This window comes from Arvicanthis niloticus, chromosome 20 (genome assembly GCF_011762505.2).
Source record: "Arvicanthis niloticus isolate mArvNil1 chromosome 20, mArvNil1.pat.X, whole genome shotgun sequence".
NCBI lineage: Eukaryota > Metazoa > Chordata > Mammalia > Rodentia > Muridae > Arvicanthis > Arvicanthis niloticus.
The window spans coordinates 29,747,096-29,774,808 of NC_047677.1; the positions used below are offsets into that span (position 1 = coordinate 29,747,096).

The window sequence follows — 27,713 nt, forward strand, 5'->3', positions numbered from 1 at the left end:
ACAGTTGGAGTTAACCCTTTAAGTGACAGTCTTAGTTATTGTTCGTTACCATTATGTTATTCAGTTGTTGATTGTGGCTTGCAGCAGCTATGGTTTTAATTTTCTAATGTTAAGGGAGAAATGCTGTAACTGTCATTGAAGAAACAATAGAAAGTATACAACAGCATGCACAAAGTTATTTTTGCTTTCTACCCTGTGCTCACACAAGCATAACATTGGATGTAGATCGCCAAAGAATTTCGGGAGTGCTTAATTTATATACTTTGGAAAATGGCAGGCATTTATATTGAATGCCCTGTCTGGAAATGCTTTTGAGTTAAGGGAAGAGCTGAGCTCATGTAAGCATACAGGGGCTTGAATTATAGTTACACACATAGCTCTGGCAGGTTAGGTGAGTGCTAGCAAATTGGAACATGGATGTTGTGGATTGTCCTGGTGCTGTTTGTATTTTGAAGCTAATATTGCTTCCCCAAGAGGGGCTGTCTGGAACAAGGAGTAAATCAAGTACTCAGGTGATGTCTTGTGAACCTTCTGCCCATTTTAACTTGTAAAGTAAAGGTTAGAGCTGATGATTCTGCCATGGAAGAGAAGGCAGAGATGAAAAATTTGGGGGAGAAGGAAGAGAGGGAGAAAAGAAAAGAGTGACAGAAGAGGAAGTAGAAGGAAGATGGGGCAGAAGCACATGGCTTGGAGAAACCACAGTTTATAAGTGATCTCATAGCTGGGGAATAGAGTAGTGTTGTGTAGAGGTCTAGGTGTGTAGCTTGCTCATATTGAGTTGTGTTTTCTTTGCACGGATTTATTTGGGTTGGAGATTTACCCCAACACATGGAGACATGTTATTGCCAAATATCTTGACAGCAATTCAGACCCTGCAATCCTGCAACCTTGTATACAACTGATGTATAGAGTGCACAGTTTTTTTCTGGACCTTCTGATTTTCTGTGAATGTGCAGCTTAAATGACCTGCTCATGTATTCTGGGTGGAAATACTATGAAATTCAGTATCAGGTGTGTGTGTGTGTGTGTGTGTGTGTGTGTGTGTTTATATGTCTTTAAAGCATCAGACCCTTAGTTGCTGACGTTTGTAAAGGAAATGAGAATTTCAATTGTGTATTATCTCAGGGTCTTGGGGTTTAAATTGCACAAGGGAGTATTTGGATAGATGATTCTGACCTGAAGAATAATTGAAAAAAAGCCATGTTCATGACTGCTGTCCCACTTTATCTACAGATTGTGAAATTGGAGATCAAATTGTAAATTTTTTTCTGCTCCAGGTCTTGACCTTCCAAACTCTTTTACCATGGAAGGAGCAGGGGACAAGTACATTTTGATGTCTCTTCCTAGAGTTACCATTTTTTTTTTAATTCTACAGATATATTTAAAGAGTTATTTTCATACAGTATATGTTGACATGTTTTCCTCCTCCTCTCCACCTCCCTACCCATCAAATTTATGTTCTTTTGTTCTCAAAATACTCATAAAGACACAAAAATGAAAACCAAGGCAAACAAGAAAATGAACATGAAAAAAGAATGGCAAAACAATATGAAACAAAGAAAATACCATGGGGCTTTTATTCATTGGTTGATTTGTGTGTGTGTGTGTGTGTGTGTGTGTGTGTGTAGGTGTTGGCCAACTAACTAACTACTCCTGTGTATGTGGCCTGTGCTAAAGTGGAGTTCATGTACCCCATGAGACTCCATTGGAAAGAACTACCTCCCTTTGACAGTAAGAATCAATTGCAAGTATCTTCTTGGTTAGTGGCTGAACCCAGTGTCCACCTGCCCTCTTTGTGCTGAGATCCCTTCTGACTTGAATCTGAGCGGGGCTTACATGTACAGCTAAAGCCTTTGTGAGTTTTTATGTGCATCAGTTCTTTGTGTCTGTAAGACTTTTTTTGAACATCTCTGGGCTAAGGACCTTTCCACCTCTTTTTCCACAAAAGGGGATGATTTTGATGAAGACATCACATTTAGGACTGAATGATTCAAAGTCTCTCAATTTCTTTTCACTGTGCAGTTCTGGGTCTCTGTGTTAATTTCTTTCTCTTGCAAAGAGAATTCTCTGATGAGGGTTAATTGAGGTACTACCTATGGGTTTACCAATATGTCATTAGTAATCATTTTATTACCATGTTCTCTTTGTAGAGTTATGGTGTTAGGCTTACCCCCTAGGTTTATAAACTATCTAGTCTTGAGTTCTTGGCTAGTTTAACAGCGTCAGTTATGTGTTCTACCTTAAAGAATAGACCCTAAAGTCAATTTTAAAAATGGTTGGTTACATTCAGAGCATTTGTGACATTAGTGTACATGTATATCCTGCAGGGATGTCACTGTTTTAGGTCATGGGCTAATGCATGTAAGCCTATTTTTTAATTTTTCATCTACCAGATTCAGGGTACCTGGTCTTATGTTCAGGTCTTAAAACATTTCAGGTTTGCGTTTTGTGCAGTGTGATAGATATGGAACTATTTCCATCCTTCTCTATACAACCATCCTGTTTGGCCAATACCATTTGTTTAAGATGCTATCCTTTCAGTAGTATGTATTTTTGGCATCTTTGCCAAATATTTGTAATCTGCAGGTGTGTGGATATACAGGTATTCAGTTTAGTTCCACTGATCAGTATATCTATTTTTATGTGACTACCACACACTGCAGGTTTCACTATTTTTTTTTATGTAGAATTCTTTTATTGGATATTTTATTTACGTTTCAGATGCCATCCCCTTTCCCCATTTCTTATAGCTCTGAAATACATTTTGAACTGGGGTGGTTATATCTGTAGCACTTCTTTTACTATTCATCTTTGTTTAGTTATTCTCTCTCTCTCTCTCTCTCTCCTCTCTCTCTCTCTCTCTCTCTCTCTCTCTGTGTGTGTGTGTGTGTGTGTGTGTGTGTATATATATGTATATGTGTTTGCATATGAAGTTGAAAAAGCTTTAATATCTGTGAAGAACTGTGTTGGAATCTTGACTGAATTATGATGACTCCATAGATTGTTCGTGATAGGATGGTCATTTTCACATTAATCCTTCCTATCTTTCCATTTCTTAGTCTTCATTTTTCTTATTCTAATGTTTTAAAATGTTCGTAATACTAGTTTTCACATGCTTTGTTAAAGTTATTACAAGGTTTTGTTGTTGTTTCTGAGGCTATTGTTTCCTTCTTTCTTCTTAGTCTATTATTTGTATATCAGAAGGCTACAAAATCATATCATTTACAAATCAACATTGAGTTCTTCCTTTCCTGTTTGTATATTCTTGATCTCTGTCAGTCAGCCTACTATTCTTACTCAGAATTCAATATTGTATTGAATAGGAATGGATAGGGAGAAATTCAATTTTTTTCAGAGTCAAGAACACACCAAGGATGCCCACTCTTTATGCACCTATTCAAGAATAGCACTTTTAATTTTAATTATGATTTACAGGTGTTATGCAGCAGTTTCCCTTTATTTAAAGAGTCCTTCTAGGGAATGATAATTTTGCAGGTAAATTTTGCAGGTTATAGGAAAGACATGATGCAAATATTAATGCTTTCAACAAATGGGTAATATGACTTCATTTATTTTCCCCAATACCTTTAAAACTTGCAGGATCATTAAGCATTTCTGTAGTGGGTGTCGGATTCCATCACCTAACAAATGAATCCTAGCATACTTCTTACAGTTCCATGAAAACATATTAAATAATGAGTAAGTAATTTTATATGTGGTTGAACTAAATCTGTAAACTTTTGCTTGGCTTTCATATTTAAACTGTCATTTTTAAGACAAAATAAGTAAAAAGGGTGGTTCGTATTGCCTAATGATGTTGCCAGAAAATCATTTTTAAATCTATTGTCTTATGTCTTAATACCTGTTATTGTTTGTACAGATTAAAATTAGTCAGTACTGTCACCAGCACTTGCCTAGAGCTAAGAAAAAAAATACAGGTCCCAACTTGTCTTCAAAAGTTACAGGCCTATTTCTTGAAGTGATCTTGTAGAATGAAATATATATTGGTGTGGACACTTTTAGAAAAATGTTATGCCTGAAACAGCTGAAATTAAAATAAAAAGAATTAATTATGCCTTTATAGGAAATTTCTCCTTTTAGAAAGAAGTTTCAGAAAGTTAGTGTCTTTAGCAACTACCTGGCAGGTAGTTGGTTTGTTTATAATTCTTTCTTAAGTTGATTGTGTTGGGGTACTTTATCACAGCAAGACAAATGAAACCAAGAGAGTATGTGTCATTGAGATGAGATTTAAATCTTTAGGTTTAATATTGCATCAAAAGCATTTATGCAGAGCTAAATCATTCTTCAAAAACATTATTTTTATGGTTATTTTGTTGTTGCTGTTCTTAAAGATAGGCCACAACTTAACAGTGCTACATTTTTGTATTTTGCTATTATAAGTAACACTTCATTACATAATGTCATTTAGGACTTTCATTCAGCTGTAAGTAGCAGTTGATCTCCAATAGTTCTTGGTTTTTTTTTTTTCTCTCACATATTAGAAAGTTGAGGATTAGTGCCATCTCCCATAGTTCACCTTGCTCACTGGTATTCCTTAGAAGCTGGGGTCTCTTTGGGAATTAGTATGTTCGCTTTTGTTTTTGCTTCCTTACAGTTGCTCCTGCGCTGGCATCTTTTTCTACTGTATTGTGCTCCTTACATTGAAAAGAGAAATAAAAGGAAAACCCACAAGACCATGCTCTAATGGATCTCAGCTATTAGTGGAGGAAATATTACTCTGTCTCCAGGTATTAGCCAATGTGTTAGGGCATGGTCAAGCTCGTAGTAAGAGAGAAAGAAGAACTGATTCTTTAATTTTCTTGTGTGTCCTTGGGAAACAGTGATGTGAATGGCTGAGCACAGAAGGCAGACTGGAGAATGACCTTCACTGACCTTCAGCAATTAAGGTGTGATGAAGGGAAGGAAGTAGGATTGGATGGAATTAGTGGATTGTGCCGCTAAGGATGCTGGAAGCCTGAAAGTCTTTTAGAGTCTCATGTGTGAGCCATGTGTGGTAGTTCCTGTCTGAAATCCCAGCTTTCCGGAGGTAGAAGTGGGAAGACTGCTTCACATTTGAAGAAGTTAGTCTGAGATTTTCCATAAGTCCAGTGACAAACTGAATGAGGGAAGGCAGTGTTGTATGTTCTCACACAAGTACATTGCACAGCTTTGAGAATGACCTTACAGAGCCGGGACATGTAGCTCAATACTCCTTTCATATTCACAGGACTTGGGTTCAATGCACAGCTCCACACAAACTAACTGTGGTAGCCCACACCTGTAATCCCAGAATTTGGGAGGGGAAGCAAGAGGATCGGAACTTTACATGCCATCCTCTGTTCCATAGTGAATTCAAGGGTAAACTGGGCCACTTGAAACCATGACTCAAAAACATAAAAATAAAGACACAAAAGGAAAACAAAATCTTCCTTTGTAACACATTGCCATGTTTAATGAAGATATACAGGAAAAGGTTAAGAGTAATAATAAAATGATGTATATGAAGTAAAAAAAAAATCTACTCAGTAAGGTTATCAGGGTCATCTTTACTTTCACAATGCTGAGTTTAGGGATAATGACTTATATATAGAAAGTTCACATCTCATATTTTTTTCCTTAGAAAAACCGGAAGTGTAGATATTTATAAGATATTAATTTATAAACTGAAATATATTCTGAAATGGGATGGATGTGTTGAACCTTATGAAAGGGTAACTAGCTACTCGAGTGTTCACCCACTGGATAAGTAAGAACGATGGATTGTAAAGTCCATTCTTAGAGGCAGAGGAGAAATATATCCATTAAAACGTAATAGACAGCAGCGAGTGTGCTGGGGAGAGATCAAGAATTACACTCGAGTAGCTAGTTACCCTTTGAGATGGCCAAAAAGCACATTTAAAAGCAAGTCATTTGCAGGAAAGGTTTATGGTTTTAGAAGCTATGTTTAGTGCTTCCCATAATTTCAGTTAACTCAGTCATTCTGGATTTCTGACGGGGTTGAAGACCTATAGTCTCATAGCCAATCCTGGCTATTTACTTTGAGAGAAAAGATCTGAGTGAATGGTTTTCAGCTGACATTCATTCTAAAGCCAAGAAAAAAAGCCAGGTTCAAAACTAAGTGCTTTAGTTAGGACAGATGACAGAGGTTCTGGTTAGTCAACAAAATGATGGACTGGGTATTAGGACTATCTTGTACCTCACTGGTACAATTAGGAATAACTATGCTTTAATTGCATTTTGAGAGAAAAGTTTTATTTTAGCAGGAAGAGTGAAGCTAGGTAATGAGAGAGAGAAAGACAGAGAAAGGGGGGGAGCATGGAGGCAGATGTTCACGTGTCTCTACCAGCCAAAGAGTTTATATATCTGGGTTGGGTATTGGGTTACACTTCTGATTGAGCAATACCAAACTTATAAAGCCTTTGATTAACATTTTTAAAAAATGTATAAAAACAAAAAGGAAAAGGGGGCATGCGATAGGGGTTTTCTAGGGAGGGGAAATGGGGAAAAGGGATGGCATCTGAAATGTAAATAAATATAAAAAAAATAAAAAACAAAACAAAACAAAACAAAAAAAAACAAAGATAATTCAGCACGTGAGGCATCACGAACAAAGACCGTTATTATGATGGGTGAAAGGGCTCTAGAATGTCATTGCTTAGATGGAAGCTTTTTCTTGGAAATGTGAGAAATGACACAGCTGAGAGTCTTGTCCCGCCCTCCACTTGTGGATGTAATAATAAGCAAGAAGCACCCACAGGGTACAGTCCTGGAAGGAACAGAGGCACTGTGCTGGACAAACAGTACCACTAAGCCTCGAACGCCACAGCCATGGCTGCTCATTAGTGCTCATTAACCAACAGGAGAGAGGAAGAAGCTGTGTGGAGTGTGGTCGCCAAAGCATGGCGGCCAAGTTAGGAGCCCCCCATGGTACCCACAGGCTGAAGGGGAGGCAGAACTTAACTCCCGCTGTGACAGAATGGACTGGATTTTGGTTTGTCCTTCTCCAGTTCTGGCTAATGAACATCCAGGCCACATCATCCTCTCCCCTCTTCCCCAGGGGAGGTGCACTCATTAAAATTACCTTCTCATAGGTGAGAAAACCCAACCTCAGCCCTCCATAGCCAGAAAAGGAAACAACCTGTCCCTTGACCTGAGAAACAAAACACTACACAAAGCAAGCCAGAACACTGTAGGGTTTCTGTCTTTAGAGGCCCAGCCTGACAATGTTTTGAAAAGCTCCAGGTGCAGTGCATATAAGCCAGCTTCTTGAAATCAGGTCAGAAACTGGAGTAGAACAAGATGTGGTGCTCATTCAAGGGCTTCAAGCAAACTTGGGAGGGCTCATCCTGGTCTTTTACTGCCACGTAGCACCAGGTGGTTATCCCTCATACACGGGCTCTTGCTACATACGCAACTCTGCTTTCTAAAGTTTTGGTTCAGAGTTACGTTACTTGAAATAAAAGCAATATATAAAAGTATAGACAATATTATGTCAACGGTAGAAATGGAATAGCCTACAATTTGACTTTTAGCTTGTGAGGCATTTTTGTTAGATTACTTACTGTTGGTGAAATAAAATAATTTGCACAAAATTTCTACTTATAAATATCATGATTCTAGGACTTACCAAAACGTTAGTGTTTCCTGTTAACATAATTTTTACAAAGTCATGTTACTCAAGGGAAGCAAAAAAGCAGTCTTTCTCTGTGCTTGTTTTCTACCATCTACCTAAAAACCTTCAAAAATTGAGTGAATTATTCTCTTGCCTTGTAGCCTGTCAGGTTAACGTATTAGCCAATTAACATCAAGTTTTAGATCACCATTCAAATTACACATTATATATAGTTCCATATATATATATATATAATTTACCTTTAAAGCTTTCCTTTAAAACATGGGAACTTTTTGTTTCCAGATCTTTTATCCTTTAAATATCTATGTCTCCATTCTTATTTGGCTTTGTTTTGTTTTGAGTTTTGGTCAAACAGGGTCTCACTCTATAGCCTAGCTAGCCTGGGACTGACTGGGTAACTTAGGCTGACTTCACTCACATTGGTGACAGTTCTCCTGCTTCAGCCTCTTTCAAGTACTAGGATTATTGGCATGAGCCATCATTCTTCCATTCTTAAGCCATCTGGCTTCCATTCTTAAGACTTGATTTATAATATGTTTTTGCCCTTTTGTTGACTTTATGCTTCTGTCAGTGTGTCACGTGGAAGCATTATAAAGAACTCAACAAAAAATGTTGAGCTCAGTGGTACATGCCTATAACACCAGAAATATGAAAGCTGAAACAGGGACAGGGTCCAGAATAGGAGGCTACCCTGGACTTTACAGTAAGTCCCTGTCACAGAAAAACAAGATAAATGAATACATACATGTGTATATATATGTATATATATGTATGTGTGTATATATATGTATATATTCTCTCTCTCTCTCTCTCTCTCTCTATATATATATATATATATATATATATATATATATATATATGACTGATTGGTTTTAGGTTTGACTTCAAACTATCAGGTCAACAGAGCTATAAGAGAGTCAGTCAACTGATTATGAAGCCATAGAACTAAGAGAAAGGATAGGGTAGCTATGGTCCCAAAATGCTTCATAGTTTTACCTTATGCGAGTGAACCTATGATATTGATGGGTTAATACAATAGGCTTCTCATTCCTTACTCTAGAGCTATGGAGAGGCTTTGGCACTATCATGAGTCACTGTCATGATTATGTGACAAGTGTCTTATCACACCTTTAAAGATAGTCAGAGCACATAATGTGGGCCCATGTGGCTGAGCTATCATAATACAAGGAGTGGCTAGGATTAAACCTTCAATAATGTTAAAGTTAAGTTAAAAGAGCTATGCTATTTATTTTATCCTATGTCACAAGTTTAGAAAGCTATGTTATTTCTCTTCATCCTATGTTGCAAAGCTACTGTATTTTAGGAGGTACTTATGTGAAGTGTTGGTGGTGTATGTGTGTGATTTATATGTGCGTGGTATATGTACCTGTGTGTGCAGAGGCCAGCAGTGAATGTCGGGTATCCTACTTTGTCATTCTCAAACTTGTTCTTTTGAGTAAGGGGCTCTCATCAAATTTGGAGGTAGACCATTGGCTTAAAGAAACAAAACCGAACCAAATGAGTTTCTTATCTCTGCCCTACCTAATGCCAGTGCAGGGTTTCTGACAAATGGTTTCTTACATGGGTTCTGAAAAAATCTAAACCCAGTTCCTTATTCTTGTGAAGCAAGGAATCATCCATACCAAGAAATGCCTCCAGGCCACACTTCCCCCTTTTCCTATATCTTGAAATGTAGAAGATATTCAAAGAGCCTGTATGGTCTTTGTGTCAGCCCCACTTCCTTTACAAACACACATAGACACACACACACACACACACAAATACACACACACACACACACACACACTTTTGGGTATATATATATATATATATATATATATATATCTGCATGTGTATATATGTATCTATATGTATGTATATATATGTGTGTGTGTATGTGTGTGTGTGTGTGTATGTATATGTTTTTCTCATCTACCTTCTTTTTCAATCAGTCTTACATATACGGGCATTTACTCCTATGTAGAGGGTCTTTATCTGGTATTATAAATCTAGTGAATTTTATGGCTTACATGCCCATTCCAATTTCTCTCAAAGTTATAAGTAAATTCTCAAAAGGAAGAAAAAAGGTGCATAGATAATTGATGGAATAGCCTCCCATTGAAACGCTTCCTATCAACTCATTGTCAACTGTCATTCTTCAAGGAGACCTGTTTGTTCATGAAAATAAGGCATGTGCCTGGCCACAAATCTATTGATTCATTGAAGTATGAGGACTTAGCCTTCTCAGTCACATCAAGCAAGTTTGCACACATACAGTTCGATTAGCTGTAATGTGGGACCCTTTCTGTTTCCACAAGTATGTTGGAGTATAACTTGTCCAAAACACATTGGCTTCAAATGAGGCTCATTGAAATACATGCTCTTTACTGCATCTCCTCTCTCTCTGTTGAAACCGGTTTTCTCTGTGTATGTCACAGAAACCATTAGTCACTGTCATCAAATTGTATAATTTGGCATCGATTTCAATGATAATTGTGGCTAATTACTGTATTTTTGACATTGTCCCTTTACATACTGACCCTATTCATTAAATTTTACTGGATCTGCCGGCTTCATATTTGTGTTTCACCTTAGCAGACAAACCGTGATACTGGCTTGAGAGCATCGTTTGATCTTGTCTCTGATTTATGGCATAGATTCTCTCATCTCTTTAGTCATCCAACGGGTTTTATTTAGTGCTATTTATTACCTCAAATTCACTTGGAAAACAGCACATACTTTTATCTTTAGAGTGGTGATTCTAAGTGAAGAACAGCTTCATTTAAAGATGCTGAAGAACAGTGTAGCTGATTTTACCACTGTGATTTATATCTACATCCCTGTGGGATATATACATTCATATACAATCAAACATTCTCCAAAATCAAAGGAACAGGATGTACTTGGTATGATGACACTCTTCAGCAGCATATATTTCATGCCTCTACGCAAGTTACAGTTCAACGTATCCTTCTCAATGTATAGTTTTTTGAATGACTTGCTTACTCAGTGTTCCATCACTGTGAAGTGACACCATGACCAAGGCAACTCTGTAATAAAGAAAGCAAATATTTAATTGGGGCATGGCTTACAGTTTCGGAGATATTCCATTATCACCATGCCAGGGAGCATGGCAGTGTGTGGGTGGGCATGATGCTAGAGAATTAGCTGCGGGTTGTACATCCTGATCTGTAGGCAGAGAAAGAGACACTAGCCCTGGCATGCGATTTTATAATCTCAAAGCACCCCCCACCCCGGTGACACACTTCCTTCAACAGGGTCAAATCTCTTAACTCTTTCAATCCTTTTGTATAAGTGTCACTCCTTGGTGACTAACATTCAAGTGCATGAACCTATGGGGGAATCTTTCCTACTCAATATGTTGCATATCACTTCCTGGCTCCAAGGCTTGTAGCTATATCATAATTCAAAAATGAATCCAGTCCAACTTCAAAGTCTCCCATAGCCTACCACATTCTGAACACCTTTTAGAAAGCTTGAACTTCAAAGTCTCTTCTGAGATGCATGGCTATCTCTTAACTATAACCTCCTAATCAAACCAAAACCAAATGGCAGATCACATCCTTCCAATGTAATAATAGCACTGAACATACATTACCATCCTATAAAGGATGAAATACTTTGAGGAAATACTGGCCCAAGTGCAAAACTGAAAACCAGCAGGGGGAACTACAGTTTCTGCGTCTTCATGTTTGTTGTCTAAGAGCTGCTCAGATCTCCAAATTCTTTCAGGTTTTTGGGATGCAACATACTTCTCTTTCTTTGGCTAGGTCTACACCCGGTCTCTAGCTTTCCTTGACAGGTATCACGTGACTCTGGCATCCTCAACATCTTGGATTTCCAACACAATCTAGGACTCACCATCACAGGTCACACAGTTGCCTCTCTGGGCTTCTGTGCAGGGACACCCCGACATATGCTTGACCTCAGTGCTTTCCCTTAGTTACGGAGCATAACCCCTTTTAAGTATTCTTAACTCTAAAGCTTGAATCACTTGGCTGAAGCTGCCAAGTTAAGAAAAGAAAAGGCAATAAATAAATAAGTAAATAACTTTGAATTTTAAACATGTAAAAACTTTTTAAAAGGAAGATGGAATTATTATTTATTAAAATATATGCAAAGCAAGAATAATTATGCGGGCAACCCTTTTGGCCAAGATGGCGCCGAAAGCGAAGAAGGAAGCTCCTGCCCCTCCCAAAGCCGAAGCCAAAGCGAAGGCCTTAAAAGCCAAGAAGGCAGTGCTGAAAGGTGTCTGTTCACAGCCACAAAAAGAAGAAGATCCAAAGGTCACCCACATTTTTGCGTCCCAAGACACTGCAGCTCCGGAGGCAGCCAAAATATCCTCGGAAAAGTGCACCCAGGACAAACACGCTTGACCACTATGCTATCATCAAATTCCCACTGACCACTGAGCCATCCATGAAGAAAACAGAGGACAACAATACACTTGTGTTCATTGCGGATGTCAAGGCCAACAAGCACCAGATCAAACAGGTCATGAAAAAACTCTGTGACACTGATGTGGCCAAAGTCAATACCCTGATAAGGCCCGATGGAGAGAAGAAGGCATATGCTCGCTTGGCTCCTGATTGTGATGCTCTGGATGGTGCCGACAAGATTGGGATCATCTAAACTGAGTCCAGATGACTAATTCTAAATATACACTTTTCTTTTTCACCAAAAAAGAATAATTATGCATGCCTACAAGCCAGTTAGTAGCAGTCTGAAGTAGCAGGGTCATGAGTGAAGGGCTAGCCTGGTTATATAGTGAATTCTCTGCCAGCCTGGACCACACAGTAAGACTCTTGTCAAAAATATAAAAGCAAAATTATATGCAGTGTCATTTCACAGTAGGAGCAAGTTCTCATGTTCTGTGGAAGTGAGGTAAAATAATTAACAGTAATGTATTATATAGCTAAGACAAGAATTTGAATGTAATCATCATCATAAATTATAAATGTTTTAAGTAGGCTACATAGTTATAATTGAAATGAGAATACACCCCTTTCTGCCTCATAAACATTTATACTAATAGATCAATGAAACAATTTGAAGTTCAAGTTGTTGATAGGAGCAGAAAGTTTTATTCGATTTTTTTGGAGAATTACCCAGTTAATTGCCAACAAGTGTCTCTCTTTACCTTGATAAATAAGATTTCCTCCATGACCATGCTTTTCATATTGAGCAGATATTTGTAAAAGACAGACCAGCTGGAGTAGCTTACGTTGTTGTTCTTTGTGGGACAAGTCCTCAAGGATGATCTGAGCTGCCCTCTAAAAGGTTGGCTGTTTATTTTCCACTTGTTTCTTTATTCCTGGGAATGTCAGAAAAAGAACTCATAAGATATTGCTAATCTGATGAGCGAAATGTGTTATTTTATTGTCTCTCTTATGTTTATTGCTTAAAGCGATAACAGATTGAAATTCTTACCATAAATTCATAGTATGTATATCATTGCTGTGAAATGTTTAAGATTCATGATTCTTTTTTTAATCTATTTTCCTTATTGACTTCTGAACCTATTTATACCTATGGATAAGTTTTGATATATGAAAAATATTTGTGTTCTTTTGTACCTCCCTGCATTATTTTCAATATTAACATTAAAAAAAAATCCTAGAGTTTATTATAGTGTACATTTCATGCATGCATTGAATTCTCCTTGAAGTAGCTCATCAATTGAGCCGTGATCAATATCTTTTCTACCGTCTTGAAAAATAACACATTTCTGCAGTTTAATTGTTAGCATGTTGTGTTTCCCTTCAGTGCTCATCTTTGTTAATCTTCTTGCTTACCTTAAATTTTAGCCTGAGTACAATATAGGTCATTTAGCTTAATAAATGGATTTACTACAAGTTGGAGTTTTATTTTCTAATATTGAGCATTTCTTCCCATAAATTTGGTATTTCTCTCCATCATTCAACCCTCACTTTCCATAGTTAAGTTAAATTAGAAGCATATGAATATAGACACACATATCCATAATATTTTGATTCCTTAATAGATTTATATCACCATGACATTTACAGTACTGGTTGTCACTATAAAAGCAATTTCTTATTAAAACTTTGGTGTGGATTCTACCAGATATAAAAAATTTATTCTCTCCATGTTCCTTCTCTATAATTCAATGCTGCTAAACCATTGGTAGTAAGAACATACTTTTCAATAATCTTGCATACTTTCGGGAGAATTTTTGGCTCCCTGGGAATAAAAATCAATTTTTTATCTCCCTTTAACAAATTTAACATCTTTCTTTAACATAGTTACCATATATATTTTAGGTTCATTTTAACTGGCTAAATCCATGTCTGAAATACAGGTCAACTTCAGTAATAACAGAGATGTTAAGATTTACAGCATTGACACTTTTTAAGAATGATGCTGCATGAGGGGTTGGGGACTCAGGTGCACTGGAGAGATGATTGCCTGAAGAGTACAGAAATATCAGAGACCCTAGAGGTGGAGTGACAGGCAGCGGTAAGCTATCTCAAGACATAGGTGCAGGGGACTGAAGCTGTGTCCTTTGAACTTGGTGTCCTCAGTTTGTTCTCTTAGTCACTGAGCAATCTCTCCAGCACAAAGGCTGATATTGCTAATATTTGCTCTAACTGTGCTAACTGTGGTTACACAAGGGTATGTGATTATGTTTGTATGAGAGAGAGACAGAGAGAAAGAGAGAGAAAATGAGAGAGAGATGAGAGAGAGAAAGGGAGAGAAAAAGAGTGAGAATAGGAAAGAGAGGAGAAAGAGAATGGGGGGGGAGAGAGAGAGAGAATGAATGAATGAGAATAGGTATTTGTATATGTTAGATTAGGTTCTCCTGGTTCTCTTAAATGACATGTTCTGGCCTTGAATTCATATCATCCTACCCCGGCCTCCCAAATGCAGGGAAACAGGTGTGTTCCCACAGATTTGGCTTAACCTTGACTGTTGACCTTCATACTTTCTGTAAATTTGTTAAGTTCAATCCAGCTTTAGTAAGTGTAGGCTCTATATTTGCCAAATGCTGTTCCAGAACTTGAACTCCAGGAAAGTTTTTTTTTTTTTTTTTTCATGTCCTAATCATGGGGTGACTTAATAGTCTTTTTTAATTTTATAATTATTTTCAGTTTTCTAGTATTATACTTGTGAATTTTTGTTCAACTTAATAGCAAATATCATGTAGATGTTCAACCCTGCCTAATTTCTACCTAACTTTAATAGTTGCATATGGAGGAAAAAGAAATGGTTGAAATGTATGGAAGCCTAGAACAGGAATCTCTCCTTCATCTTGTAGGTGAATAACCAAAGGTAGAGAAGTAGGTGATTGTATTAGCAAATTATTAGAGGGTTACATTAACTCAGTACCCAAACAGTTTTGAAGGTATTTTACAAAAACCATGTTCAGGAGAATTTGAAGTTCTTTCATGTGCAGTTTTATGATAACTTGGCACTGAGACTGGGATCTCAGTTGAGAAATTGCCTCTATCCTCTATCTGTAACAATTGATGTAGGAATGGCCAGCCTATTGTGGTGTCCAGCACTCAGCTGGTGGTCCTGTTTTCTGTATGAAAGAAGACTGTGCAAGCCAGTAAGCAGCACTCCTCCATGGCCTCCAGGTTCCTGCTTTCCTTGAGCTTCTGTACTGACTTCCTTTGGTAATGTGTAGTAATGGCTAAGCAAAACAAGCCCTTTCCTTCCCACGTTGCTTCATAACGTTTTGTCATAGCAGCAATGCTAACTGAGTCACTTGGTGGTAATTTATCTCCATAGGATCCTTGGCAGGGTCATTTCTTAGACATTTCCTTACCTATAGCTTCCCACTGTGCTTCCAGCCTGTAGCTTTAAAGACCAGGTTTTTTCCATATAGACTAATCTTTTTTTTTTTTTTTTTTTTTTTTTTTTTTTTTTTTTTTTTTTTTTTTTTGATTTTTTGAGACAGGGTTTCTTTGTGTAGGCCTGGTTGTACTGGAATTCACTCTGTAGACCAGGCTGGCCTCAAACTCAGAATTCCACCTGCCTCTGCCTCCCAAGTACTGGGATTAAGTGTGTGTGCCACCACTGTCCCGCTTTAGACTAATCTTAAGATTCACTTCTTTTTTTTTCTTCTGGAAGTTCAAATTTTTTTATTATTTATTTTTTATTGGATATTTTATTTATATTTCAGATGTTATCCCCTTACCCACTATCCCCCCCTGCCCAGGAACCCCCATCCCATCCCCCTCCTCCTGCTTCTATGAGGATGTGTCCCACCTATTCCCCCACTCCCACCTCCCCACCCTCGAATTCCCCCACACTAGGCTTCTAGCCTTCATGGGACCAAGGATCTCCTCTCCCACCTGTGCCTGACAAGGCCATCCTGCCCTACATATACAGCTGGAGCCATAGGTCCATCCCTATGTGCTCCCAGACTGGTGGTTTAGACCCTGGGGAGCTCTGGTTGGTTGGTATTTTTGCTCTCACCATGGGCCAGAAACCCTTTTAGCTCCTTCAGTCTTCTCTCTAAGCTTGAAATACCCAAGATTCAACTCACAGACCACATGAAGCTCTTGAAGAAGGAAGACCAAGTGTAGGTGCTTCAGTCCTTCTTAGAAGGAGTAACAGAATACTCAAAGGAGAGGAGACAAAGTGTAGGACAGAATCTGAAGTATCGGCTGTCTGGAGGCCATCCCACCTGGGTATCTATCCCATGTGCAGTGACTAAAGGTAGACGCTGATGTCAATGTCAGGGAGTGCATGCTGACAAGAGCCTGATATAGCTGTCTCCTTAGAGGTCTACCAGAGTCTAACATATTTAGAGGCGGATGCTCACAGCTAACCACTGAACTGATCAAGGGGTTCCCAAGATTCACTTCTTGTGTCAGGATGATAGCTCAGTAGGCAAAGACGCTAATTCAGAAGATTTGAATTCATCTCCCTGAATTCACTTGCAGAAGGAAAAGAAATTACTACCACAAGTTTTCCTCTGTCCTCCACAGGCATGCCTTGAAACATGCATGCCCTGCCCTGGGCAGAAATTAAATCAGTAAATAAATCATGTAAAAAAAATTAAACAATTCATTCCACTTTACTGATTTTTTAAATTTCACCGGCAGTCCCAAACCTGCTTCATAGTTACATAATCAATATTTATTACTTTGTAAAATGATTACTTGAACCTTGCCAATTACATTGATAGCACAATTCTATCAGTTAAACATTACACATAACTCATAATCTTTTTTTTTTTAAATTAGCTCCAGTGCTAGCTTAACTGTAATAAAAGAGCAGAGGAATTGAAGAGCTGACCTGTTTACCTAGAAGTCACTTGAGTGAAGACTATTATGGGATATCACAGATCCCCTTCAGCATATCAGACTCAGGTATAGGCCTGTGAGCTTGGGTTTCTTAGCAGCAAAGAATGCCCTATGCTCTGAAAAGACATTTCCTGGGTTGCGGACAGGAGTCATTGTACTTCACAAATCTGCCACATTCTCCAGCATTTGTCAGCCGGATGGGGCCCTTTGAAGAGTTATTTTACTCGATTAAAAATAAATAAAATAAGAGATAGATGGGAACTGTTCATTAATTCTCAATTGGATGGCGTAAGTAAAACTTGAAAGGATTCAGTCCACAAGTTGAGTTAAGTATGAAGGCCAGACAAGAAGAAAAGCCTGTACCTTTTCCTTGAAAGCCATCTGTCTGAGCTTTGTAGAACACTGCAGGGACATTCAAAGAAAAATCTCATTCTCTCTCCTCTCTCACCTTGAATTTCTACCATTTTCTCTTCCCTCCAGAGCTCTTTTTGTTTGTTTTTTCCTTTCTTTATCTGAGAAGTAGGCACAGTTATAAGCATAACTGCTTTGTGTATGTATTTGTGTATCCTTCTTTTGAAAAAGCTGGTTGTTGTTTAGATACCATATCAAAATGTCAGGTAGCAGACTTTGGAGGAAACAGTGGGCTAACATGAGAGGGATCCTATCCCTTGGAAAGCAAGGACACCTGCTACTCATCAAATAAACATGTTGCCAGGTGTGTTCAAGGTCAGCATGATCTACATAGTCAGCTCCAGGCCCGTCAGAGAAAGATAGTGAGACCCTATCCAAACACGCACACGCACAGGCTCATACAAATATGCTCTCATACTAAACAAGAAAAACCCAAACCAAACCAAAAGAACAACAAAAACTACAAACAAACAAACAAAAATGACACCCAGTGAATGTGCCTTTACAAACTGAGAATTATGCTTCAAAAGAAAGTCTTCCCTTCGGTAGATAGACACTTAAGGGATATGATAGCAGGTATGAGAAGGGATATGATACCAGTAAAAGCAACAGAGACTTGCCAAGGCAATACTTGTGAGCAAGCTCTGGTGGGCACTGATTAGCAGAAGTAAGAAATTCACAGACAGCCGTGAATGAATGAATACTCTAAAGGTTGCTTACATTACCTGTAAGCATGATACACAATAACATCCAATAACATTTCTTGCAGCTCTCTCTCCTAGTGTTCATAACGTCACAACATCGACTTACAGTGTGACTTACAAACTCTATATGTGGTGCCTGAAAAAATTCTCTTATTATATAATAAATATTGATATTTTTAATCTGTTTCTGAGAATAATCATCCCTCTTTAATCACATTTAATTATCCTTGATCAATTAATGAGCTCCTTATTAACATCTTAATTATACACCCATGCTTTAGTTATGTCTACTTGTATATTAATATGCCAACTCAAATGTACAGTATTCAATCCAACTCTCACTGTCTCCCATCAATACGAAAGAAAATGAGGCAACCAAAAAAGCAGAAATTCCAGCATTTTTGTTGCTAGTGATTTAGCTAGTGACTTTGAAAGTTTGATACTTGATATGGTTTCCAAGAGCTCTGGGAGCCTTCAGGTTTCTTCAAGCCTCACTGAAAGCTTTTGTGAAATTTCATTCCTTCTAAAATGAGAAGGAAACCCAAATCTGCCTCCTCACTCCAAGAGCTAAATCTTGATAAACCCAGATGATGTACTGAGTCAGGCTGATGTCAGTTTAAGGCAATTCACACTAACACCCCACAGCCTTTATTTAAGCCTTTCCTTCACAGTTTGAAGAAATGATACTTACCTTTTAATGTTCATATTGTGAATGACTAGGGTCTATTATAATCAAGAAGTTGTAGAGGAAGCCATGATGTCCAAGGAATAAACTATATCTTATTAATAAAACTAAACAATAGAAATATTAATACAGAGATTGGACACTGAGATTTGTAAACACAATGATTCAAACTCTTATTTACATGACCAAAATTACACAGTTTGAGAATAATATGCTTGATAGAAGATTAGAGAAAAGATTTACTTTTTTTTTTTTTAACCTCCATTCCATCTGATGGGGAGACAAGTGAGGTTGGGAAGACTGGCATGTGCATGAAAAGTAGAGTTATAAAGTCTAACTATGCAGCTCTGAGAACTGCACTCTAGGTCTTGGGGTATTGATATGGTTTTGAAACAAGATGTGAGAAATGAGTTTCAATCAGAATGAACAGCTTGTATTGTAAGGTAGAAAAATTGGTAAATAATTCCCTCAAGAACTCAATTTTTTGTACTTAATGTACAAAATGTTCTACTAAGCACTGAAGGGTCAGGAAGAAAACTCTTAGAAACACATTTATTTATATTTTCAGGAGCTAACACATACACTCTTTTTTTGTTTGTATCTGAGGCCAGGACAGCCAGTCCATCTAAGACCTAAGTCAGAGATACGGTCAGAAGCCCCTTCCTGTCGACATGATCATGTTCACTCTCACTGTTAAACAGCATGGGTTTAGTGCACAGTTGGTGTACTGGTTTTCTAGGTCAACACTGAGAAAATTATTTTTGGCTTACTTGAGTGGGAACATAGGGACCTTATTGGAAGACACAGGTGACTCAGATAAATATAGTCAAAATGAAACATTTAGAACAGGCAGAAACCAGGATTGCTCGAGGTGAAAGTGAGGAGTATGTCCAGCCTAGGACCAAGGGATGACTAGGAGACTGACTTGCCATTCATAAACAGCCAGCACCCTGGCTTAGATGAAGGGGTAACAGATCTACCTAAATGTCCCAGATTGTTGTCGCCACTAGAAAGTCTGGTGGCTGGAAATTTCTCTTACAGTGATTTTATTGTTTCTTAAACATTTTTTCTACCATACTATTGTAGACTTTCAGCTCATTATATTAATCTTCAGGAAGAGTGTATGTCCAAACAAATGAAAATCAACCAAGGTCCAGTGTAGGTGTATTTTATTCTGTTGTCACTAATTTCTATGTGTACATGTCTCTCCCTCTCCCTCTCTCTCTATCTCCCTGTTCCTCTCCCTTTTCTCCACCTTTCTCTCTGTCTCCATCTCCCCTTTCTCTCCCCTCCCTCTCTCTCCTTATTCCTCTCTCCCCTCTCCCTCCTCCTCCCTTCTTCTCTTTCACCTTCTTCCTCCCCCATGTGTATGAGTGTGTATGTGTGTGTGTGTGTGTGTGTGTGTGTGTGTGTGTATCCTGCTGTGGATCCACTACACTCAAATCACATGGACATTGACTTAAAACTCTAATACCACACCCCTTAGATCTCATTGTTAATGTATCAAGATACCTAAGCAGAAAAAAACTAAACCTTTTAACAGCTATTTACTGGGCATTCTACTATTTTCCTTTTCCTCATCCCAGAAGTCTGTAACTATTGCTCCACTTTTTCTGAGTCTAACTCTATATTATTTATGACATTTGACATTCATGAGGGGATATTCCATTTTTTTTTATTTAAAAAAGAATGCTACAATTTCATATTTTCGGGCTGCCCGAATATATGGGAATAGAGTTGCCCTTATCAACACTAAATTTTCTGTACCCAGAAGTGTTTGTACAAGTGTTAAATGACCATCTGCCAGAGAGAGATTTTGTATGAAAATGAAAGAGTGACCTTTCTCCCCCACTGAGAGCTAGGATCTGTGGAGATGTGATGAGACATTGTAATTAGCCATGGGGATTAGGGATACACAGTGAGCGTACAACAGGGAGGATCTCACCAAACATCCTATTGTAGTTCACGCTCTTGACAAAGGAATATAAAAGGCAAATATATGTACAGGAACTTCTTGGCGATGGAATGAATGACGGATGGCATACAGCTCCCCAAATGGTGCACTTCCTAGTGACAGTTCCATTCTGGTTTTGTAAGATGTCAGAGAGGACAGCTATAGTGAGATTTCAGGTGAAACCTGGTATTGAAATTTTAAGCCCTAGCATGCTCTGCCATTCAGCACTTTAAACATAGACTCTCTCTGCCATAGTGTAGCATAGTGTTTATCAAATACAGGTTAATCTGTAGACCAATAGATGTATTCAATGGCCACAAAGGAAATTGATAATTTTCAAAATGTCTCTTTATAGCTAACCCTATTTCTTGGGATGGATGAGTCAGTCGTTTCATTCTCAGTGGCCAGCTTCCTGACATGCAGAGGAATGAGCATGACCAACATAGATGGCAGCTTCGACAAGGTCCCACACCAGGAATTTCTCAAGATAGATGAGCAGTTAAGGAGTGAGGGAAACCACCTTTACTGCCAAATGTAAGGACAGATAGAATATCCAGCTAATAGTAAACATGATCAGAGTATACCACTTGGTGCCTAGAACTTTATCTAAGAGATAGGATAATAAGAAGTATCAGTAGCATTGTTGAGATGAGGAATGAATGGACTATTCAGGCTTTGATGTCAGCACTGATGTATTTGTAGATTACACGGTTTTTCTCGATCACATGGCATAGTTAGGTTAGAGAACCTTATAGGCTTCAAATCTGACCTACATATTAGATATCAGAGGAGCTGCTAAGAAACAGAGAGGCCAGAGAGAGGGATGCCCACAGGACAGAAATCTTTAGTAAATGCTCAGTGACATGGTAACATGTCCCAGCCTGAGGATGGTTTTTAAAAGTTATTGGTTAGAATTTAGGTAATTATCTTAATGATACGATTAATCTCTTCTTGGTATGAAGGGGGGTATTTTGTCATAGTTATTCTCTTTAATGAATACTTGGTATTACCTAATATCTTTTCTTTGTTTGTTTTAGATAAGGTAGACTCAACTTTTCTTAGGCTTGCTAAAGGCTACCATATAGTACCCACTAAAAGTCAGCTCCATTATTTCAGTACAGAAGTTTCTGCCCATAAGTAATACACACACACACACACACACACACACACACACACACACAAACCTGGTTTAGCATCCCATTCTTTAAGACTAAAGTGTGCCACATCTGACTGTTCATCTTCCCTGTGTGCAGTTGAGAACAGCAGACTGATAAGAGGTCACAGAGGCAGTAATGTAAGCTAGCCAACCAGCTGCTGTATTGGCTGAGTGATAACACTGTCCTCCCTTTCACCCTGCTTTAGTGCATCCTCCTGCCTCTAGGTAGGGATTGCACACCGTTCCACCCAATTACTGAGTTCTGTCTAGCTCAGAGTCTTGAGTTAGAAATTTTGTTAAAAGTTCTTTGTCTACCTAAGGTTTAAATTTGTAGCACTTCTGAGAGCTTGCAGTTCTTTTATTTTGCCCATTAGCTGAGAGATGGAGATGAGATATAAGATGAAGAGACAAATCAATGATGAAAATCCACAGTTTCAGAGCTACTAAGTATCACATCTTCTTCATATAGTGTCTCATCTAGCTGCCCAGGCACTGTTGTGAGTTAGGAACCATCATGTATTTTATAGGTAACAAAACAGAGACACAGAACTTAATATCTCTTCCACAATCAAAAGAAATCCTTTTAATCCCTAGTTTTCCTTAGTGAAGAGAAATTTTCTATGGGAATGTGTTACATAATGAAGCTTTACTTGGATTTGTAAAACATTGTCAAAGTTAGATAAACAAAGATGTCAGATGTCAAAATATCACAGACTACTTTTAAAAGATATTCTATGTGCATGCTGTTTCCTTTGACAAGCAGGTAAGTCACGTTTATGCTTTGCTTGTTTTCCTGAACAGGCACCTAGAACTAATTATTATTAGAAAAAAATGTGGCTTTCACTGACACATTGATGTGATTGTGGAAAACATTTCTGAGTCATGCAAATTCAAATTTTAAAAGATTTCAGTTTTACCACCCAGGCTTTTTGCTTTGTCATAGAATGTTACCATAAATTAGCCATGTTTGACTAATGCATGGCAAACCCTAATTGTTTTTAAGTCAGTTTTTGGTTACATGTAAAGTTGAGTTTGCATAGGACAGTTTGGGTGAGATGAATATAGATATATAGATATAGATATGGATACAGATATAGATAAAATATAGATATATATTATTTTCACCTCATTTGTGTGTCATCTTGTATCTATCTATCTATCTATCTATCTATCTATCTATCTGTCTGTCTGTCTATCATGTATTATTTGTCTATTTTCAGTGAAAATTTGAGATAAAAAATGATTTTATGACCATTGTCTCACTAGAGACAGTGAACATAAACCCAACTTCCAATTGTTTTGTATGCTTATTTGATAGTCTTGTAAAAGTTAGTACTGCTAATATAAATGTAAAGTATTTGAAGATAATGGTCCTTGTTGTGCATCAATATAGTTGTTTGAGTAATAGCATACATATCAGAGGAGAAGCAGGACATAGGAAGAAGGAGGAGGAGGAGGAGGAGGAGGAGGAGGAGGTGGAGGGGGAGGAGGAGAAGGAGGAAGAAGAAGAAGAAGAAGAAGAAGAAGAAGAAGAAGAAGAAGAGGAGGAGGAGGAGGAGGAGGAGGAGGAGGAGGAGGAGGAGGAGGAGGAGGAGGAGGAGGAGGAGGAGGAAGAAGAGGAAGAAGCAGCAGCAGCAGCAGCAGCAGAAGCAGCAGCAAAAAAAGACCACTGAACTGACCAAGCCACATGCAGCTGTATCCTCATATGATGTACCTATGCCCTACTCCCACAAATTCCATGTGCTAAAGACTAACTAGGTGTTAAATGAGAGAGATCTACAGTGAAGAATGGGTTATAGAAAAGATCTGTAAGATAATCTGCTAAATCTGCCTGACTTCAAAGCCAGAGCCCATACTTTAAAGACCCCTGTAAACATAGGAGAAGAGGTGCCAAAGGGGAAACAAAAGAGGAAAAGTGGATGCTGTCAGGGGTGAGAATAGCCCTACAGAGATGGATGTGCCCAAATAGGTCAGACACACAGGGTGAAAGTGCTGGAGATACTGAGGAAAGCCGGCATCTTTGATAGTCATGCACTTTTTGTGACTGTAGAGCTTGACATATAATATGATCAAGTTTTGTTTTAAAAGAGTAAGAAGGAGCTAGACATAGGAAGACAGGGTCACGGATAGGGTGCTTGACTAGCAATCACAAGACCCTGCACTTGGTCCCTAGTACCAGATAAAAAATAGAAAGGAAAAGAATGTCTGTATAAGGTCAATTTTCTGTAACTTGAAGCTTCAGATTAATTAGTGTTCTTTAAAAAAATTTTTTTTAAATTTTGTTTGTATGTGTGTCCTTCTAATTTAATGAGAAATTGCTACAAAATGTACAGAATTTTAACTGTAATCAGTGCTCAAATTTGGAAGAGTTTCACTATCAATGAGTGAAGTTTGGGAGGTGGAATTTGGGGCAAAGAAACCATTGCCCTTTTCAAATAATTCACAAATGCTCTAATTATGTGTCAGATATGAAAGTTGAGGTATTGTGACCTTCAAGCTAACAAAAGGCCTTTTCAAGTAAGCCATTTCATGTACGTTAATAAATTGAACAATGCCTCTTCATAGCTAAATAATGTATGTCTGTTATTTTGTCATATGTAAGAGCAAACCAGGAGACGTTTCACCATTCACATATTAAAGAAGAAGCCAGAAAGACTTTTAGCTATTCAAATTTTAACTCATAGTCTTCAAATAGTAACCCAAAGATTTATGTTTATTTGCTATCCCCGAAAGTAAACTTACTTTGGATTTAAGCAGCAAGAGTTACAAGGTGTATATTATCTAATGGGCAACTGGCAAGTCTTTAAGAAACTATCTAGCATCAATAGAGACAATGAAATATTTTGTATATATCAGAAAAAAACATATCATGGCTTGGTGAGGTGGCTTAGAGAGTGCGGCATCTACCACAAAACCTGAAGATGGGAGACCTGTCCCCTCACCCACATGGTAGAAAGAGAAAACAGACCTCCATACGTTGTCTTCTGACTTCCTCAAGTACATCACAGTACTGGCTTTTGCTGCATCCATGTGCCTAGCCCTTCCCCAAACTAAAATTTTAGCAAAGAAAAAGTATTTTTTTTCTTTATAAATTACCATGGTATTATAATGCAATAAGAGTTTTAGATAAGATGGGGTTTGAAGAAAGGAAAACTAATTCTGCACCCTTTCTCAAAGCTATGTTATAAAGAATTTGTAAACACCAGGCTTAGGTAATGACTATTATGGTAATCATTTAAAAGAACAGTGGAAGGCAGTATACATTTCGAAACCAGTGGTATAAAATATATTTAGGTGTCACTAATACTTGAATTTAATTGGTTGTCAGGATGTCAGATATTGTTCATTAAATTACAGTAGAAAGGCAAAGAACAGGAAATACTATTTAATTATCTTGTGTTTGTCCAGCTTGGGAAACCCAGCACATTTGATGCTGAATAAAACATGAGTAAGATACAGCTATGCTTAATGCAACTTAAGTGTGCATAATAGACCTCTGGGAAATAATAAAACAATTACAATCTTAAAATAAACCACAATCAAAGGAGATTCCAAGAACTTATTAGCATGCGATCCATAGATAAACTTTACCCAGTCCCCTAAGAATGTCTTACTACGGGTTAGATGTTGATACTCAGAGACTGTGTAAAGCTTACTGATTCATTCATCAGCATCTCCTCTGTATGTTGGTTCTCTAAACCTCTTTTGTTATATATTCTAATAGTTTTCTTGAATAATCCTGTGAAGTTGATATCACTGTTATTTATAAAAATGTTGCCTGACATTGCATTTTTGGTAAATGTGTACATGCTCTTCCTTGCCCACAAGAGCAAATATTTCTATGTTTGCTCCGTGATCTGGACTAATTTTTATTGTCTTGAATTGTTTTCAAGGTGGCAAATCTTGCTTGTTCCATGTCAACGAATGAAGATGGGATTAAAATCGTCAGAATTGCAGCCAATCACCTGGAGACCCTGTGTCCACAGGTAGAGTACCTAAAGCAATTTCTCATTTCTCTACAGTTATGCTGGGTTCTTCATACCTAATTGAGATATATTAGAATATTTGTTATAAACAAGAGTACTGAATGGTTCTCAGATTGCGGGCTGTTTACCACAGGGGTAGTTGTTTCAGCTGTTTGCGATGGTTCTGTGGACTTGAATTAAACATCTTTTAGCTGCCCGAAGAACCATTGAAAATGGGCACATTCAATCCTCATAATTAACCTTAAGATTTGACTCCTATTGCTAAATCCGTTTCACCTCTACTTAAGAAACAAGGAAAAGGAGGCTTAGTCTGTAAGATTTCCAAAGAAAGAAACAGCTTTACACCATAAATCCTAAAATATAAGATGAAAGGTTATCATTTAGTGAAAGGCATTTATTTTACAGATGTGAAAATTTTATACTAGAAAAAAAGTATTATATGGATGGTTATTTTAAACCAGAAGTTCTTTTTGTCAGCAAAACAAGAGGCTGAAAAACCTTTAATAAAATGCACAGAAAACCTCTGTGCAAGGTTTTACTATTACAAGCCATGTTTATTTTGATAAGGGTTGTTGCTTTACAATTTTAAGCGGTAATTCATGGTGGAGGCCGGGACCTGTAATCTCAACACTTCCATGCCTGAGGACCAGAAGTGTAAAACCACTGGTCTGGGTTATAGAGAAAGACTGTGTCTGAGCAAAATCAAACCCATACCAACCTAACCAAGCAACCAAATGACATATGACTGGCCAAAAATATATTCTTGGCAACTGTCTGACAATTTCTTTTTTTTTCCATTTTTTAATTGGGTATTTTATTTATACTTCAGATGCCATCCCATTTCCCCATCCCTCCCCCTTAGAAAACCCCTATTCCATGCACCCTTTTCCTTTTTGCATTTATACACTTTTTAAAAAATGTTAATCAAAGGCTTTATAAGTTTGATAATGCTCAATCAGAGGTGTAACCCACTACCCAACCTAGATATATCAACTATCTTTGACTGGTGGAGATACATGAACATCTGCCTCCCTGTCTCCCCCCTTTTTCTCTCTCTCATCACCTAGCTTCTCCTCTCCTTCTCCTCCTCTCCTTACTCCCTTTCTTCCTCTCAGTACTCCTCCCACCTTAGCTCCTCCTACATAGCACCCTTCCTGTTAAAATAAAACTTTTCTCTCAAAATACTTTTAGAGCATAATTATGCCTATTTGTACCAGTGAGGTACAAGATAGTCCTAATACCCAGTCGATAATTTTGTTGACTAACCAGAACCTCTGTCATCTATCCTAACTAAAACACTTAGTTCTGAACCTGGCTTTTTCCTTGGCTTTAGGATGAATGTCAGCTGACGACCATCCACTCAAATCTTTTCTCTCAAGGTAAATAGCCAGGATTGGCTATGAGGCTATAAGTTTTCAACCCCGTCAGAAATCCAGAATGACTGAGTTAACTATAATTGTGGGAAGCACAAAGCATAGCTTCTAAACCTTAGCCAATTTATAGAGACCTCTGAACACCTGGACACTCCCTCTACTACAAGACGTTGGAGCATCTGTTCTTCTGCCTTCTGGCCCAGGGTCATCTGACAGACCTTAGTGCTGGAGAATTATTAAGGGACAATTACTCTGTCTAGGCAGATATAATCAGTCAACTATTCTGCAAGTGTGTCCTTTTCTGGACAGTAATTTGTCTGTAGATGGAAAGAGACAATACTTGTCTAGTGGCTGTCTCACCACAACTGGAGTAACTCCAAGGATGCTCAATTTCTTCTTAGAATTTAATACAGGAAGCTGTCAGGAGCAGGGATCATTTCTATAGTTCGTCTGACAATTTCTTAATGTCTGATGAACAGCATAATTTTAGGGAATTACTTTAGATCACTGGT

General features: G+C 37.9%; 1 protein-coding gene across 3 annotated transcripts in view; it reads left to right on the top strand.

The window, feature by feature from the left end:
* The window catches only part of Ctnna3 (catenin alpha 3), a 1,449,584-nt gene that overhangs the window by 875,096 nt on the left and 546,775 nt on the right, over nt 1-27,713 (top strand). For all 3 annotated transcript variants that reach the window (XM_034524718.2, XM_076917155.1, XM_034524719.2), the window contains one exon: nt 25,736-25,828. In XM_034524718.2, the coding sequence (XP_034380609.1) occupies nt 25,736-25,828 (93 nt within the window). The remainder of the gene's footprint in view (nt 1-25,735; nt 25,829-27,713) is intronic.